Source organism: Lampetra planeri, chromosome 31 (genome assembly GCF_965212315.1).
Source record: "Lampetra planeri chromosome 31, kcLamPlan1.2.h2, whole genome shotgun sequence".
Classification (NCBI taxonomy): domain Eukaryota; kingdom Metazoa; phylum Chordata; class Hyperoartia; order Petromyzontiformes; family Petromyzontidae; genus Lampetra; species Lampetra planeri.
The window spans coordinates 11,604,379-11,620,634 of NC_136137.1; the positions used below are offsets into that span (position 1 = coordinate 11,604,379).

Sequence of the window (16,256 nt, forward strand, 5' to 3'; positions counted from 1 at the left end):
AAGGCGGCCGGGCGTGGTGGATCCAAGTCCCGGGCGAAGCCGGGTAGTCAAGCTCGTAAAATATAAACAGATTGGTGGTGAGATGTTTAGGAGCCAACTCATTCAAAGCCTTAAATGTGAGAAGAATCCTAAAAGTCGATCGATTCTATACTTTACAGGGAGCCAGTGCAGGGAGGAGGGGAATTGGATTTACATCTGGGGTTAAAACCCGGGCAGCTGAGTTTTTAATATATCGTCGTCTGAGGCATTGCAGTAATACAAAACCTGGGGGAGGGGGGGGTCATCAGCGAACACGTTGACGAAGTGGATTGTCATGAGGCCCCCTCGAGATGTAATCGGTGCAGCTTCTAACTCCCATCATCCACTCCGTCTCTCTTTACGTGCTGTGAAGAGGAAGGGCTATTGCCAGAAACGTCGCCCAGTGTACATTTGTTGTCTTGTGAGGCCAAACACACCCCGCCCCGGTGTTCGTGTGGTTTTTATTTGGGTGAAATTGTGAACGACAGCCATATCAGTCATTACTTCGTCTCATGAGCACAGTCATTGGGTTCACTGCAGCTTAAAGACTCAGTAGTCCTACAAGGCGCGTGGTGGAGTTAGGGGATGTCCCGTGCGCGTGAGCTCGCCATTTGAAGGCCTGGAGGCCGCAACCGGTGACTTTGCCGACAATGTGTTGGGGGGGGCGGCCCCGTATCCGCACGGCAGAGTGAAGCAGGAGAGGGATGGAGCTTCTGTCCAGGGAGCAATGTTCTGGAGACAGGACCAACGCGTCCCGCTGTTCGAGTGACTCATCATCTTCATCATCGTCGTCGGCGATCACTCGTGGTCGAGTTTGATTGCCCTCCTGGTGGGTCCTGTTTGTGGGTCTTCAGATGTCTCAAGAGGCTGATTTGAGAGCCGCAGATTCTGCTGCAGTGTGGGCAAGGGCTACGTGGTGATGGTGGTGGTTGGGGCCTTCTTGGTGGTGAGCGTCCCCTTGCGTTGTTGCCGCGTGGCGAAGAGTGCGACCCCCCGTGGTCGGTCTTCCCCCACGTGGTTCTGCCCCGTCCTCGTGACGACACCACGGGGAGCCCCCTACGGGGGGGGGGGGGGTTGCTACAATACGCCACGGCGGCCACGACCACTAAAGCGAATCGTCGGAGTTCGGAGTTGACGGCCTTCCTCACAGGCGCTGCTCGCTGTGCACAGCACTTGCCCCAACAACGCGTTGACCGCTACCTGCGGGGACCTTTGTCTGTGTCCCTGTGTAGACGGCTTCTATGGCAGCTGCCAGCAGAGGGCGGGCGGCGCAGCGATGAGACCCTCCAAGCGGGAGCTCCCCGCCCTGCACGGTAAGCGTCATTCACGCAGCAGACGTGCACAGGCTGCGGAGAGACACATAGAGACCCGTAGAGACCCATAGAGATACGTAGAGACCCATAGAGATACGTAGAGACCCATAGAGATACATCGAGACCCATAGAGATACAGAGACCCATAGAGACCCGTAGAGGCCCATAGAGACACGTAGAGACCCATAGAGATACGTAGAGACCCGTAGAGATACACAGAGACCCATAGAGATACGTAGAGACCCATAAAGATACGTAGAGATACATAGAGACCCACAGAGATACATAGAGATCCGTAGAGATACATAGAGACCCGTAGAGATACACAGAGACCCATAGAGATACGTAGAGACCCATAGAGATACGTAGAGATACATAGAGACCCACAGAGATACATAGAGACCCGTAGAGATACATAGAGACCCGTAGAGATACACAGAGACCCATAGAGATACGTAGAGACCCATAGAGATACGTAGAGATACATAGAGACCCACAGAGATACATAGAGACCCGTAGAGATACATAGAGACCCGTAGAGATACAAAGAGACCCGTAGAGATAGATAGAGACACATATAGATACACAGAGACCCATAGAGACACATAGATATACAGAGTCCCATAGAGATACATAGAGACCCATAGTGACGCGTAGAGACCCATATAGATATATAGATACCCATAGAGATATATCGAGACACATAAGATAGATGCAATATATGGAGATAGATATAAACCCATATTTTTAGATATAGATAGAGACCTGTAGAGATACATATATATCCATAGAGATACTTAGAGACTCATAGAGCCCCGTAGAGATAAATAGATACCCATATGTATTTACATAGAAACACATAGAGACTCACAGAAATACATAGAAACACACACGTAGAGATACTTGAAAGGAAAGCCACAGTAGTGCGATTGTGGTCACACAACCCAAACTATGGACCATTTAGTAAACTCATAGAGACTCGCAGGGACACATCGAGACCCAGATAGACACATAGAGACAGATATAGAGACACAGAGACACATAAAGACACAGAGACACATAGAGATACATAGAGGCCCCTGGAGACTCATAGAGACCCAGAGAGACATATTCAAGGCAAGCCACAGCAGTGCGACTGTGACTACGGACCGCACAGTGAACCCACCATGATCTACGCTCATTCAACAGAGGAACAGCGACATGACGCGAACTCCCTCTAATGAAGCCCTCTTGCCGTGGGGAGTAGAATCACCAGCGCCATCATCACGCAAAGTGTCCGTGTGGTCGTGTGTGCATGACGTACCCATGTGTGCGTGCCCCCCCCGCTCCCCGAATCCGTAGGAATAACTCGGACGCTGTCGCCCCCCCCGGCGTCCCCCGTGGGGGGCGCTCCACCCCCCGCCACCCCCGCCGTGCGCTTCTGGCCACCCCCATGGGCTCTCAGGTCAGAGGTCACCCCCGTCGTCACCCCGGCAACGCGTGGTCCCCGCGGGTTGGTTGCCACGGAAACGCTCGCGTGACTGGACGCTCGGATTCATGGTTGTGTCGTAAGGACCCTCCACCACCTGACGCAGCCAAAGACGTTGAATAACCACGCGGGTGTACGGGCGCGCAGCGACACGGCGATCGCTACTGTTTCACCTCCATCGCTCACTCACCCACTCACTCACTCACTCACTCATTCGCTCACTCACCCACTCACTCACCCACTCGCTCACTCACTCACTCATTCGCTCACTCACCCACCCACTCGCTCACCCACCCACTCGCTCACTCACTCACCCACTCGTTCACTCACTCGCTCACCCACTCACCCGCTCACTCACTCACTCATTCGCTCACTCACCCACTCACCCGCTCACTCACTCACCCACTCACCCGCTCACCACTCACTCACCCACTCGCTCACTCACTCACCCGCTCATTCACTCATTCGCTCACTCACCCACTCGCTCACCCACTCAACCACTCACTGAACCGCTCGCTCACTCACCCGCTCACTCACTCACTCACTCAGTCACTTACTCAACCACTCACTCGCCCACTCACCCGCTCACTCGCTCACCCACTCATTCGCTCACTCACCCGCTCACTCACTCACTCACTCGGTCACTTACTCAACCACTCACTCGCTGACTTCCTCAGCAACTCACCCACTTACTCGCTCATTTACCCACTCACCCACTCACTCACTCGCTCACTCAACCACTCACCCACTCACTCTACCGCTCACTCACCCACTCACTCGCTCACTCTCTCACCCACTCGCTCACCCACTCACCCACTCACTCGCTGACTTACTCAGCAACTCACCCATTTACTCGCTCACTTACCCACTCACCCACTCACTCGCTCACTCAACCACTCACTCAACCGCTCACTCACCCACCCACTCACTCACCTACCGACTCACTCACCCACTCACTCACTTACCCGCTTAATCGCTCGCTGACCAAGTGAGCGCCACGTAGCGCGTTTGCCGCTTGTTGCAGAGGTCTGCGGTTCGGCTCCGGCAGGCCGCCCTGGTTAACACTGCGGCCGTGCGTACTGACAGTGGACGTTAATATTCTCGGGAGTCAGGCAGCGTGTCCCGTCGTCACGGGACAAATTCGCTAAGTTAAAAATGTGCTATCCACCGCAAATCGCTCAATTGGGGTTGCGCACTCGGCAGCAATCGTCGCCCCCTACTAGCAGAAGACTGATGCTGCTTGCAGGCCAGGTGCTGACTCCGATATAGCGCCACACAGAGACAGCTGACACTGAGGATGCCCAGTAAGTCACTGATGAATGTTGAAGTTAAACACCACATCACCACCCCAACCAGGGAGTGGGTGAGTGACTCAGGGAGTGACTCAGGGAGTGGGTGAGTGACTTGGGGAGTGGGTGAATGACTCAGTGAGGGACTCAGGGCGTGGGTGAGTGACTTGGGGAGTGGGTGAGTGACTCAGGGAGTGACTCAGGGAGTGGGTGAGTGACTTGGGGAGTGGGTGAGTGACTCAGTGAGGGACTCAGGGAGTGGGTGAGTGACTTGGGGAGTGGGTGAGTGACTCAGGGAGTGACTCAGGGAGTGGGTGAGTGACTTGGGGAGTGGGTGAGTGACTCAGTGAGGGACTCAGGGAGTGGGTGAGTGACTCGCGGAGTGGGTGGCTCAGAGTGGAGGAGCAAGGGGGTTGGGGTGTGAGGGAGCTGAGGGGGCCCCGTCTGGTCGCAGGCCGCTGGCGGGGGAGCAGGGGGGAGGGGCCCCAGCAGCCCCTGCCGCCGAGGGGCCTCCGGGCCGCGCGGGGGCCCTGCGCCGGGCCCTGTGGCTGCTGGAGACGCTGGCGCTGGGGGACAGGGACATGGCGGCCACCCGCCTGGGCCACGGCCTCGGCTCCCGCGAGGTGAGGTTCACGCTCACTCCAGACAAAGATCCCCCGTGTAGCCTTAGCAGACTGTTGGGGCAAGTGCTGTTTGTGAGTGGCACACGAGGGGGTGGGTGGCCAGCACCACGCCCGGCCGCCTTTGTCTCCCGGGTGGCGATGTTTTCGCACCGCACCGGGTACTAATTTGAGGCTGAGTCGACCTAGGGTAGGCCCAGGACCGGTTCATGTAATCGTCACCGATATTGTCCATGAGCGGGAATCGAAGTTGGGTCGAACCGCCCTCACTCGGACACACTCACACAGCAATGTCCAGATCATCCGCATACGTGACCAATAGGGAGCCATTCCTCGACCTCACCCGGGCATTGATCAGCCTGCCCCCCATTGTATTTGTACCAGAAGCCCACCGCTACAGCCGTGGAAAGCTTCTCGAACTGCGTGGCCAAAGAAGACGTTGAAGAGTGTAGGGGTCAGAGGTCATCTCTGTCGTAGGAAATGGCTCTGACTCTCGGCCACGCAGCTTGGGGGCTGCCCACCATCGCGAGGGTGGGCACAGAGTCGGGGCACCCAGAAAGTAGGAAGAGCAACCCGGAGCCCCGGCCTGTCGATGCCTCCGTAGGCCTTGAGCAGGCCAGTTACACAGCGTAGATGTCGGGCCCTGACCCCAGCCCTCACACCCTCCCCCACTGCTCCCCCTCCCCCACTGCCCCCCCCGCCCCCCTCCCCCACTGCCCCCCCTCCCCCACTTCCCCCCCCCGCCCCCCTCCCCCACTGCCCCCCCCCGCCCCCTCCCCCAGGCCCCCCCCCGCCCCCTCCCCCAGGCCCCCGTGCGGTCGGAGGTGCCGGGCCCTGAGCGGCGCGGAGTGGGGGGGGGCCCCCCCCCGAGGAGCCGGGCGGAGTCGCGGGCGCTGGGCCGCCTCCTCTCCGCCTACCTGAGCCCCCGGCGACACCGCCACGCGCCCCCCGCGGACGGGGGGTGGGGGGCCGCCGTGGGGGGCGCCGTGGGGGGGCCCGACCCCTACCCCCCCCGTCCGGGTCGTGTTTGGGGGGAGGGCGGCGGGGGGGGGGCGCTACCCCAGCAGCCCCGGCGTGTGGGGGGAGCGCACCGACACTAGGGTGGAGATGGGTAGGCGGTGTGTGTGTGTTACTGTGTGTGTGTTACTGTGTGTGTGTCACTGTGTGTGTCACTGTGTGTGTGTGTCACTGTGTGTGTGTGTCACTGTGTGCGTGTCACTGTGTGTGTGTGTCACTGTGTGTGTGTCACTGTGTGTGTGTGTCACTGTGTGTGTGTGTGTCACTGTGTGTGTGTCACTGTGTGTGTGTGTCACTGTGTGTGTGTCACTGTGTGTGTGTGTGTGTCACTGTGTGTGTGTGTGTCACTGTGTGTGTGTGTCACTGTGTGTGTGTCACTGAAATGAGTACCTGGTGCGGTGTGTAAACATCGCCACTAGGGAGACAAAGGCGGTCGGGCGTGGTGCTGGCCACTCACCCCCTCGTGTACCGTTCCGGCCTTCATAGGTGCTCGCTAACAGCACTTGCCCCTACAGTCTGTTAAGGCTATACGGGGGATCTTTGTCACTGTGTGTGTGTGTCACTGTGTGTGTGTCACTGTGTTTGTGTGTCACTGTGTGTGTGTATCACTGTGTGTGTGTTACTGTGTGTGTGTCACTGTGTGTGTCACTGTGTGTGTGTCACTCCGTGTGTGTCACTGTGTGTGTGTGTCACTGTGTGTGTGTGTGTGTCACTGTATGTGTGTGTGTGTCACTGTGTGTGTGTGTTACTGTGTGTGTGGCACTGTGTGTGTCACTGTGTGTGTGTGTCACTGTGTGTGTGTGTCACTGTGTGTGTGTCACTGTGTATGTGTGTGTGTCACTGTATGTGTGTGTGTGTCACTGTATGTGTGTGTGTGTCACTGTGTGTGTCACTGTGTGTGTGTGTGTCACTGTGTGTGTGTGTCACTGTGTGTGTGTCACTGTGTGTGTCACTGTGTGTGTGTCACTGTTTGTGTGTCACTGTGTGTGTGTGTGTGTCACTGTGTGTGTGTCACTGTATGTGTGTCACTGTGTGTGTGTGTGTGTTACTGTGTGTGTGTGTCTGTCACTGTGTGTGTGTGTCACTGTGTGTGTGTCACTGTGTATGTGTGTGTGTCACTGTGTGTGTGTCACTGTGTGTGTGTGTCACTGTGTGTGTGTCACTGTGTGTGTGTGTCACTGTGTGTGTGTATAACGGTGTGTGTTACTGTGTGTGTGTCACTGTGTGTGTCACTGTGTGTGTGTCACTGTGTGTGTGTCACTGTGTGTGTGTGTGTCACTGTGTGTGTGTCACTGTGTGTGTGTCACTGTGTGTGTTTGTGTCACTGTGTGTGTTTGTGTCACTGTGTGTGTGTGTGTCACTGTGTGTGTGTGTGTCACTGTGTGTGTGTGTGTCACTGTGTGTGTGTGTGTCACAGACCCCGTGCGGGCCGCCCTGGAGGCGGAGCTCTCCTTCTACGGCCTCAGCCTCTCCGACCTCTCCCCGGCCCAGGTCGCCACCCTGGTCGCCGTGGTAACGGACGGGCAGGGGGGCCGCCCCGGCCCCCCGGTCGCCGTGGTGGAGACGGGGGGAGGGCGGCAGGGCCCCCCCGCCGGGCCCGGACGGTGGGGGGGGTGGAGCGCGGGAGAGCGAGGGGGGGGCTCTGGGAGCTCGAGAGACTCCTCGGGGGGGGGCCGCATGGCTACGAGGAGGAGGAGGAGCTGGAGGAGGAGGGCCCCGAGGGGGGGCCGCCCCCACTCGGCCGCCCCCTCGCGTCACGTGACCCCGCCGGAGCATCAACGTTGGCCGTCGTGCCGACCCCCGCCGGCCTCCCGGGGGGGGGGGGTGCCCGGCGGGGGCGGCCCCACGGAGGGGGGGGGCGCCACCAGTCTGGAGTACGGATACGTGGTCGCCGACCACGAGTGAGTGGCCCCCCAACACTGCCCCCCACTGCCCCCCCCCCCTCCCCACTGCCCCCCGCACCGCACGGCCCCCCCCCACTGCCCCCCGCACCTACGGCCCCCTCCCCCACAGCCCCCCGCACCGCACGGCCACAGACGCAACCGCCGACGGGTGCCGTCTCCACCTGCTCAGTGTTGTAGACCGGCCTCTGTGGGCGGAGGAGGCTGGACGGTACTGGGCAGTGCCAGTCTAGGTGCACGGTGGGGATTTGGAGGCAGCCGCCCTCCAACGACAGCCAGTCGGTCGGTCGGTCGGTCAGTCAGTCGGCCCATGGCACCTGCTGGGTCTGTCACGGGACCTCCTGCCGGCGAGCTCTCGGCACCTCGCGGGGCCCTCCAGGTGCGCCTAGCCTGGCACGAGCGTCGTGGTGACGTCGCTGCCACTTGGCGCTGGTTGTTGTTGTTGTTGTGTCCACGTGTGTCTGCGCGTCTTTTGTGCCTGGGATGCGGCGGTGCAGTGGTCCGCGAGTTTGATTCCCGCTCCCGGCCAACATCAGTGACGATTATTTGAACCGGTCCTGAGCCTCCCCTAGGTCGACCCAGCCTCAAATGAGTACCTGGTGCGGGGAGACAAAGACGGCCGGTCGTGGTTCTGGCCACCCACCACCTCGTGTGCCGTGCCGGCCTTAATGGGAGCTACACGTGAACGGCACTTGCCCCAACAGTCTGTTCAGGTTATCTGGGGGATGTTTGTCTGTGTGTGTGAGCAGCCCTCTGAGTGTGCGGGATGGGCTGCTGCTCATGGAGGCGCTGTCCCACAACCTGGGCATCTCCCTCACCTCCTTCACTGACGTCAAGTGAGGTCACACGCTGACTCACACGTAGACTCACACTCACACTGAGACTCACACGTAGACTCACACTCACACTGAGACTCACACTGACTCACACGTAGACTAACACACTGACTCACACTGACTCACACACTGACTCACACAGAGACTCACACTGACTCACATGTAGACTCACACTGACTCACGTAGACTCACACTGATTCACACTGACTCACTCGTAGACTCACACGTGGACTCACACGTGGATTCAGACAGAGACTCACACTGACTCACACGTAGACTCACACTGACTCACACGTAGACTCACACTGGCACCAGACTTACCATGTTATTACGTGTGTTCTTCGTGTCCCTGTCTCCCCTGGATCCATGTCCCCATGTCATCATATCCCCGTGTCTCCGTGTCCCCGTGTCCCCGTGTCTCCGTGTCTCCGTGTCCCCGTGTCCCCGTGTCTCCGTGTCTCCGTGCCTCCGTGTCCCCGTGTCCCCGTGTCCCCGTGTCTCCGTGTCCCCGTGTCCCCGTGTCCCCGTGTCCCCGTTTCTCCGTGTCCCCGTTTCCCCGTGTCCCCGTGTCCCCGTGTCCCCGTGTCCCCGTGTCCCCGTGTCCCCGTGTCCCCGTGTCCCCGTGTCTCCGTGTCCCCGTGTCCCCGTGTCCCCGTGTCTCCGTGTCCCCGTGTCCCCGTGTCTCCGTGTCCCCGTGTCTCCGTGTCCCCGTGTCCCCATGTCTCCGTGTCCCCGTGTCTCCGTGTCTTCATGCAGCGTGATCGGCCCGGCGCTCGCCTTCCAGATCGGACAGAACGAGCAGAACTTGTCGGTGTCCAGCATCGCCGAGGCCGCAGGCACGAGCAGCACCCCTCTCTCAGACACAGGCCCAGACGCCACTTACAAGTGTTTACCTCGTGTGTGTGTGCGTGTGTCTGTGTCACAGTGTGTATGTGTGTGTGTCACAGTGTGTGTGTGTGTGTCTGTGTGTGTCACAGTGTGTGTGTGTGTGTGTGTCTCCCAGACACAGACCCAGACGCCACTTACAAGTGTTTACCTCGTGTGTGTGCGTGTGTGCGTGTCACAGTGTGTGTGTGTGTCTGTGTGTGTGTCACAGTGTGTGTGTGTGTCTGTGTGTGTCTGTGTGTGTGTGCGTGTCTGTGTCACAGTGTGTGTGTGTCTGTGTGACAGTGTGTGTGTGTGTGTCACAGTGTGTCTGTGTGTGTGTGTCACAGTGTGTGTGTCTCCCAGACACAGGGCCAGACGCCACTTACAAGTGTTGACCTCGTGTGTCACAGTGTGTGCGTGTCTGTGTCACAGTGTGTGTGTGGGTGTGTTTGTGTCTGTGTGTGTGTCACAGTGTGTGTCTCCCAGACACAGACCCAGACGCCACTTACAAGTGTTTACCTCGTGTGTGTGTGTGTCTGTGTCACAGTGTGTGTGTGTCACAGTGTGTGTGCGTGTCTGTGTCACAGTGTGTGTGTGTGCGTGTGTGTGTCTGTGTGTGTGTGTCTGTGGATGTGTGTGTGTCTGTGTGTGTCACAGTGTATGTGTGTTTCACAGTGTGTGTCACAGTGTGTGTGTGTGTCACAGTGTGTCTGTGTGTGTGTGTGTCACTGTGTGCGTGTGTCTGTAGCAAAAACAACTCCCTACCTCCTCGCGGTGCCGGTCGGGCAACACTGTCGTGGACATTGCTATTGGGGGAGGGCCAATGCCCATTGGCCTCTCTCCTCATGGCGTCTGTGACCACCACAGTGGCTAAACGGGGGCTCTGGACGGGTGCGAGGGGCTGGTAACCCCTCCACCTTCAATTAATTACCACGAGACTACAATATGAACATACAAATTTAACAAATAAGCTTGTGCCGGAGGCCCCGGGGGGACACGCTTCTATGAGGTCTCCTGGCCAAACCCCAATTGGCGGAGCCAGGAGATTAAATCTTCACCCTCGGGGCTCCTCCAGAAACAACATAAAACCACTACGGATGGCCACGTGGAATGTTCGAACGCTCACTGCGGAGGAGAGGCTGCCACTCCTTTGTCGGGAGCTGGATCGGTATTGCCTGGATCTCTGTGGCATTCAGGAGGTCCAGTGGACCCGGTTCTGGCTCCTGCCACCATGAGGGGTGGACAGTCTTCCACTCGGGGCAGGAAACTGCCAAACAACAGGGTGTGGTTCTTCTTCTGAACAAAAGAATGAAGGGGGCGTGGGAGCGTGGCGGTGAGGTGTGGGAAGCTGTAAGCCCCAGATTACTTTGGGCTCGCCTTCCCATCAACCGGAGGCGAGGAGTGGTGGTCGTGGTTACTTATGCCCCCACCGAAGACGAACATCCGAGGAGGGATGCAGGCAAAGCCGATGAGTCAGATGCCTTCTATGACCTCCTGTCACAGGTGCTGGCTAAAGTGACCACTCGGGACAGAGTCATCTTGTTTGGTGACTTCAATGCCCGAGTTGGTCATGAATCTGGCACCTGGTCTGGAGTGATTGGAAGGCATGGGCCAGATCAGCTCAATAACAACGGTAGGAGGCTGCTAGATTTTTCTGCAGCCCATGGGCTTGTAATTACCAACACGCTCTTCCGGCATCGGCGCATCCACACAACATCATGGATGCATGCCGGGTCCAAGCAAGAACATCTGCTGGACTACATAGTGACGGACCAGTGGATGCGAGCCCATGTCCTTGACACCAGGACCTACCGTGGAGCTGATCTGCCCTCTGACCATCGACTAGTCATCTGTAAGATGCGCCTGCCATTCTTCCACTCCGGTGGTGGGTGTACACCCAGGACCCCATTCAAACCAAAAGTGGCCTGGTCTCAGTTAGCTGATGAAAACTTGCAAGTGAGAATTTCATCATCGCTTGCAGCTGGGGTTGGCATCGTCCCCCACTCCTCCTGATGTCGAGGGTAAATGGGCGAGGTTTAGGACTGTGACTCATGCAGCTGCAATGGCTGCTTTGGGTACGCGGTCCAGACCTCCCCAGAAAACCTGGCTGACAGAGGAGGTGTTCAGGTTAGTTGAGAAAAAGCGACAGGCCCACTCTCATCGGCTACAGCATCCCACGTCAGAGAATGAGGAGGTTTGCCGCCGCCTTCGCTCGGAGGTTCGGAGAGCCGTAAGGCGCTGCAAGGATGGGTGGTGGTCGCGGGTTGCTGAGGAGATAGAGTCTGCCTCAGTGGCCCGCGATCACAAATCACTATTTAACTCCATCAAAAAGTAACCTGCAGCGCCACACCTATTACCATCATTAGGGGAAAAAACGGTGATCCAATCTCCGACCCCCAGGAACAGGTTTGCAGATTTGCTGAGCATTTCTGTGAGGTCCTGGGGGAGGGGAAATCCCTCAGCCAGGAAAACATCATGGCACAAAGTGGGGATAACCCTGCTGAGGCTGCGGTGCCTCAAATATTGGAAGAGGTCTCCCCCTGTGAGTGGCTGGCTGAGGTGCCATCTGTTGAGGAAGTACTGAAGGCGATCCGGAGTCTGAGCCCTCACCTCTTCCCCGTCGCCCATTCCCTTCCTCTCCCCTCCACTCAGTCCCATCCTTCCCCCACAGCCCCTTGCCGTGACCCCCACAGCCCCTTGCCGTGACCCCCACGCACCCTCCGGCGCGATCGCTCCACTCCCCGGCCCTTGCACCGCCCCGGCCACCGCAACCATCGCACGGCTCCTCGAGCTGACGTACGCGTGCCGGCTAAGCCAATCGCAGCTCGGCCTCGTTACCTGATTGGCCACCCCCCCCCAACGTGACGCGCCGTACTCCCCCTTGACCGCCTCGAGGTGCACCTAGTCTGGCACGCGCGCCGTGTCGGGCGAGCGAGGGCGAGAGGTGTGACTTTTGTGTGTTTTCTGAATTTTGCAGTTCGGAAGAAAGCGCAGCTCGAGAAGGACAGCGGAGTGAGGATCATCCAGATGGGCGTGGGCGAGGTGAGGCACAGTGCCCCATCACCACCATCACCACCATCACCACCATCACCACCATCACCACCATCACCACCATCAACACCATCACCACCATCACCACCACCATCACCACCACCATCACCACCACCATCACCACCATCACCACCATCACCACCATCACCACCATCAACACCATCAACACCATCAACACCATCAACACCATCACCACTATGACCACCACCATCACCACCACCATCACCACCATTAACACCATCAACACCATCATCACGACCATCAACACCACCATCACCACCATCAACACCACCATCACCACCAACACCACCACCAACACCACCATCAACACCATGAACACCACCATCACCACCATCACCACCATCATCACCACCATCACCACCATCAACACCATCAACACCATGACTGTCAACACCACCATCACCATCATCACGACCATCACCACCATCACCACCATCAACACCATGACCATCAACACCACCATCAACACCACCATCATGAGCACCACTATCACCACCGTCAACACCACCACCACCGCGGTGTGTCCATGAGTGTGTGTGTGTGAGTCTGTGTGTGTGAGTCTGTGTGAGTGTGCGTGAGTCTGTGTGAGTGCGTGAGTCTATGTGTGTGTGTGAATCTGTGTGAGAGCATGAGTCTGTGTGAGTGCGTGTGTCTGTGTGTGTGTGAGTCTGTGTGTGAGTGCGTGAGTCTGTGTGTGTGCGTGTGTGTCTGTGTGTGTGTGTGTCTGTGTATGTGCGTGAGTCTGTGTGAGTGCGTGAGTCTGTCCGTGTGTGTGAGTCTGTGTGTGAGTGCGTGAGTCTGTGTGTGTGCGTGAGTCTGTGTGTGAGTGTGAGTCTTTGTGTGTGCGTGAGTTTGTGTGAGTGCGTGAGTCTGTGTGAGTGTGTGAGTCTATGTGTGTGTGAATCTGTGTGAGAGCGTGAGTCTGTGTGTGAGTGTGAGTCTGTGTGTGTGCGTGAGTCTGTGTGTGTGCGTGATTCTGTGTGAGTGTGCGTGAGTCTGTGTGAGTGCGTGTGTCTGTGTGTGTGTGAGTCTGTGTGTGAGTGCGTGAGTCTGTGTGTGTGCGTGTGTGTCTGTGTGTGTCTGTGTATGTGTATGTGCGTGAGTCTGTGTGAGTGCGTGAGTCTGTGTGTGTGCGTGAGTCTGTGTGTGTGCGTGAGTCTGTGTGTGTACGTGAGTCTGTGTGTGAGCGTGAGTCTGTGTGTGTGTGAGTCTGTGTGTGTCCGGTGGACCGGTTTTGGCTCCTGCCACCATGAGGGGTGGACAGTCTTCTACTCGGGGCAGGAGACTGCCAAACAACAGGGTGTGGCTCTTCTTCTGAACAAAAGAATGAAGGGGGCGTGGGAACGTGGCAGTGAGGTGTGGGAAGCTGTAAGCCCCAGGATACTTTGGGCTCGCCTTCCCATCAACCGGAGGCGAGGAGTGGTGGTCGTGGTTACTTATGCCCCCATGGAGGGATGCAGGCAAAGCCGATGAGTCAAATGCCTTATATGACCTCCTGTCACAGGTGCTGGCTAAAGTGGCCACTCGGGACAGAGTCATCTTGTTGGGTGACTTCAATGCCCGAGCTGGTCATGATGCTGGCACCTGGTCTGGAGTGATTGGAAGGTATGGGCCAGATCAGCTCAATAACAACTGTAGGAGGCTGCTAGATTTTTGTGCAGCCTATAGGCTTGTAATTACCAACATGCTCTTCCGGCATTGGCGCATCCACACAACATCATGGATGCATGCCGGGTCCAAGCAAGAACATCTGCTGGACTACATAGTGACGGACCAGCGGATGCGAGCTCATGTCCTTGACACCAGGACCTACCGTGGAGCTGATCTGCCCACTGACCATCGACTAGTCATCTGTAAGATGCGCCTGCCATTCTTCCACTCCGGTGGTGGGTGTACACCGAGGACCCCGTTCCAACCTAAAGTGGCCTGGTCTCAGTTAGCTGATGAAAGTTGCAAGCGAGAATTTCATCATCGCTTGCAGCTGGAGTTGGCATTGTCTCCCACTCCTCCTGATGTCGAGGGTAAATGGGCGAGGTTTAGGACTGTGACTCGTGCAGCTGCAATGGCTGCTTTGGGTACGCGGTCCAGACCTCCCCAGAAACCTTGGCTGACAGAGGAGGTGTTCAGGATAGTTGAGAAAAAGCGACAGGCCCACTCTCATCGGCTACAGCATCCCACGTCAGAGATGAGGAGGCTTACCACAGCCTTCGCTCGGAGGTTCGGAGGGCCGTAAGGCGCTGCAAGGATGGGTAGTGGTCGCGGGTTGCTGAGGAGATGGAGTCTGCCTCAGTGGCCCGCGATCACAAATCACTATTTAAATCCATCAAAAAAGTAACCTGCAGCACCACACCTATTTCCATCGTTAGGGGAAAAAACGGTGATCCAATCTCCGACCCCAAGGAACAGGTTTGAGGTCCTGGGGGAGGGGAAATCCCTCAGCCAGGAAAACATCATGGCACAAAGTGGGGTTAACCCTGCTGAGGCTGCGGTGCCTCAAATATTGGAAGAAGTTACCCCCTGTGAGTGGCTGGCTGAGGTGTCATCTGTTGAGGAAGTACTAAAGGCGATCCAGAGTCTGAGACCAGGAAAGGCACCGGGCAGAGATGATCTCCCAAGCGAAATGCTGAGGGAGGGTGGCGTTTGTACACAGACTGCCCTATATGACATCATAACAACAGTCTGGACCACTGGACGGGTTCCGCAGGATTGGAAGGATGCCCTGGTGGTCCCCCTCTTGAAGAAGGGGGACCGCACAGACTGTAACAACTACAGGGGCATCTCACTCCTCAGTGTGCCGGGAAAGGTCCTGGCAAGGATTATTCAACATCGCCTTGCTAGGCACGCTGAGGAGAGGCTTGCGGAGCCCCAATGCGGTTTCATGACAGGGCAGTCCTGCAAGGATACCACATTTTTCTGTCCGTCTGCTACAGCAGAGGTGTAGGGAATTCCAACAAGACCTACATCTCTGCTTTATTGACCTGGTCAAGGCCTATGATACCATCAGTAGGCCTAGGCTCTGAGTTGTTCTTCGTGCTTTCGGAGTCCCTGACCCTCTGCTCATGATCATTAAGGACCTTCATGATGGTGAGCGGGCCTGGATAAAACTACGTGGCCGGGAGTCAGAGCCTTTCCCTGTACACCTTGGGGTGCGACAGGGATGTCCTCTGGCTCACACATTATTTAACATCTATTTTGACCACGTAGTTCATGAAGCCTTCAATAGCTGTACCTGGGGAATTTCCATTTGGTACAGATATAATGGGAGACTGATCGATGCCCGGGTGCGATCAAGAGATGGCTCCCTATTGGTCAACCGCGTTATGTATGCCGATGATTTGGTAATAGCTGCTCATTCAGAAGAGGAGTTGGAGACGCTGCTGCTGAGACCCCTAAAAGGTGGGGCCTTACCATCAGTCCCACCAAAACTAAGCACCTGCCTGGGTATTTTGTACCATCGGACACTCCACCCCCACAACTCCCAATCGGTGATGGGGCAGTTGTGGAGAGAGTGGAGAGTTTCCCATACCTGGGCAGTGTGCTTATGACGGGCTCCAGTTTAACAGCAGAGGTCTCACTCCGAATCAGTCGAGCGGCAATATCTTTTCATCGGTTGCGTAACGCTGTGTGGAAGCTACCTGGTATGTTGCTCCGCACGAAGCTTCAGGTCTTCTCGGCCACAGTCATTCCCTCCCTTCTCTACGCTTGTGAAACGTGCACCCCCCTAATGGAGCATCTTTGCCAGTTAGAAACATTTAGGCTGGCCTGCCTACGATCCATCCTGGGTTTAACCAGGCTGGATTGTGTCAGGAGTTCACAAATCCTTGAAAGATTTGGGCAAAGTCTCATCGGTGAGCT

At 57.0% G+C, this 16,256-nt stretch overlaps 2 protein-coding genes across 2 annotated transcripts in view; both read left to right on the forward strand.

Annotated features, from left to right (window-relative positions):
- The window catches only part of LOC144729030 (uncharacterized), a 43,710-nt gene extending 37,902 nt beyond the window's left edge, over nucleotides 1-5,808 (forward strand). Inside the window, exons 3-6 of the mRNA XM_078608861.1 lie at nucleotides 1,251-1,331; nucleotides 2,673-2,775; nucleotides 4,543-4,711; nucleotides 5,515-5,808. Coding sequence (XP_078464987.1) covers nucleotides 1,251-1,331; nucleotides 2,673-2,775; nucleotides 4,543-4,711; nucleotides 5,515-5,808 — 647 coding nt within the window. The remainder of the gene's footprint in view (nucleotides 1-1,250; nucleotides 1,332-2,672; nucleotides 2,776-4,542; nucleotides 4,712-5,514) is intronic.
- PTPRN (protein tyrosine phosphatase receptor type N) overlaps nucleotides 5,528-16,256 on the forward strand; it is a 37,864-nt gene continuing 27,135 nt past the window's right edge. The window contains exons 1-5 of the mRNA XM_078608862.1: nucleotides 5,528-5,819; nucleotides 7,143-7,626; nucleotides 8,376-8,462; nucleotides 9,219-9,298; nucleotides 12,307-12,371. Coding sequence (XP_078464988.1) covers nucleotides 5,816-5,819; nucleotides 7,143-7,626; nucleotides 8,376-8,462; nucleotides 9,219-9,298; nucleotides 12,307-12,371 — 720 coding nt within the window. The 5' untranslated portion in view covers nucleotides 5,528-5,815. The remainder of the gene's footprint in view (nucleotides 5,820-7,142; nucleotides 7,627-8,375; nucleotides 8,463-9,218; nucleotides 9,299-12,306; nucleotides 12,372-16,256) is intronic.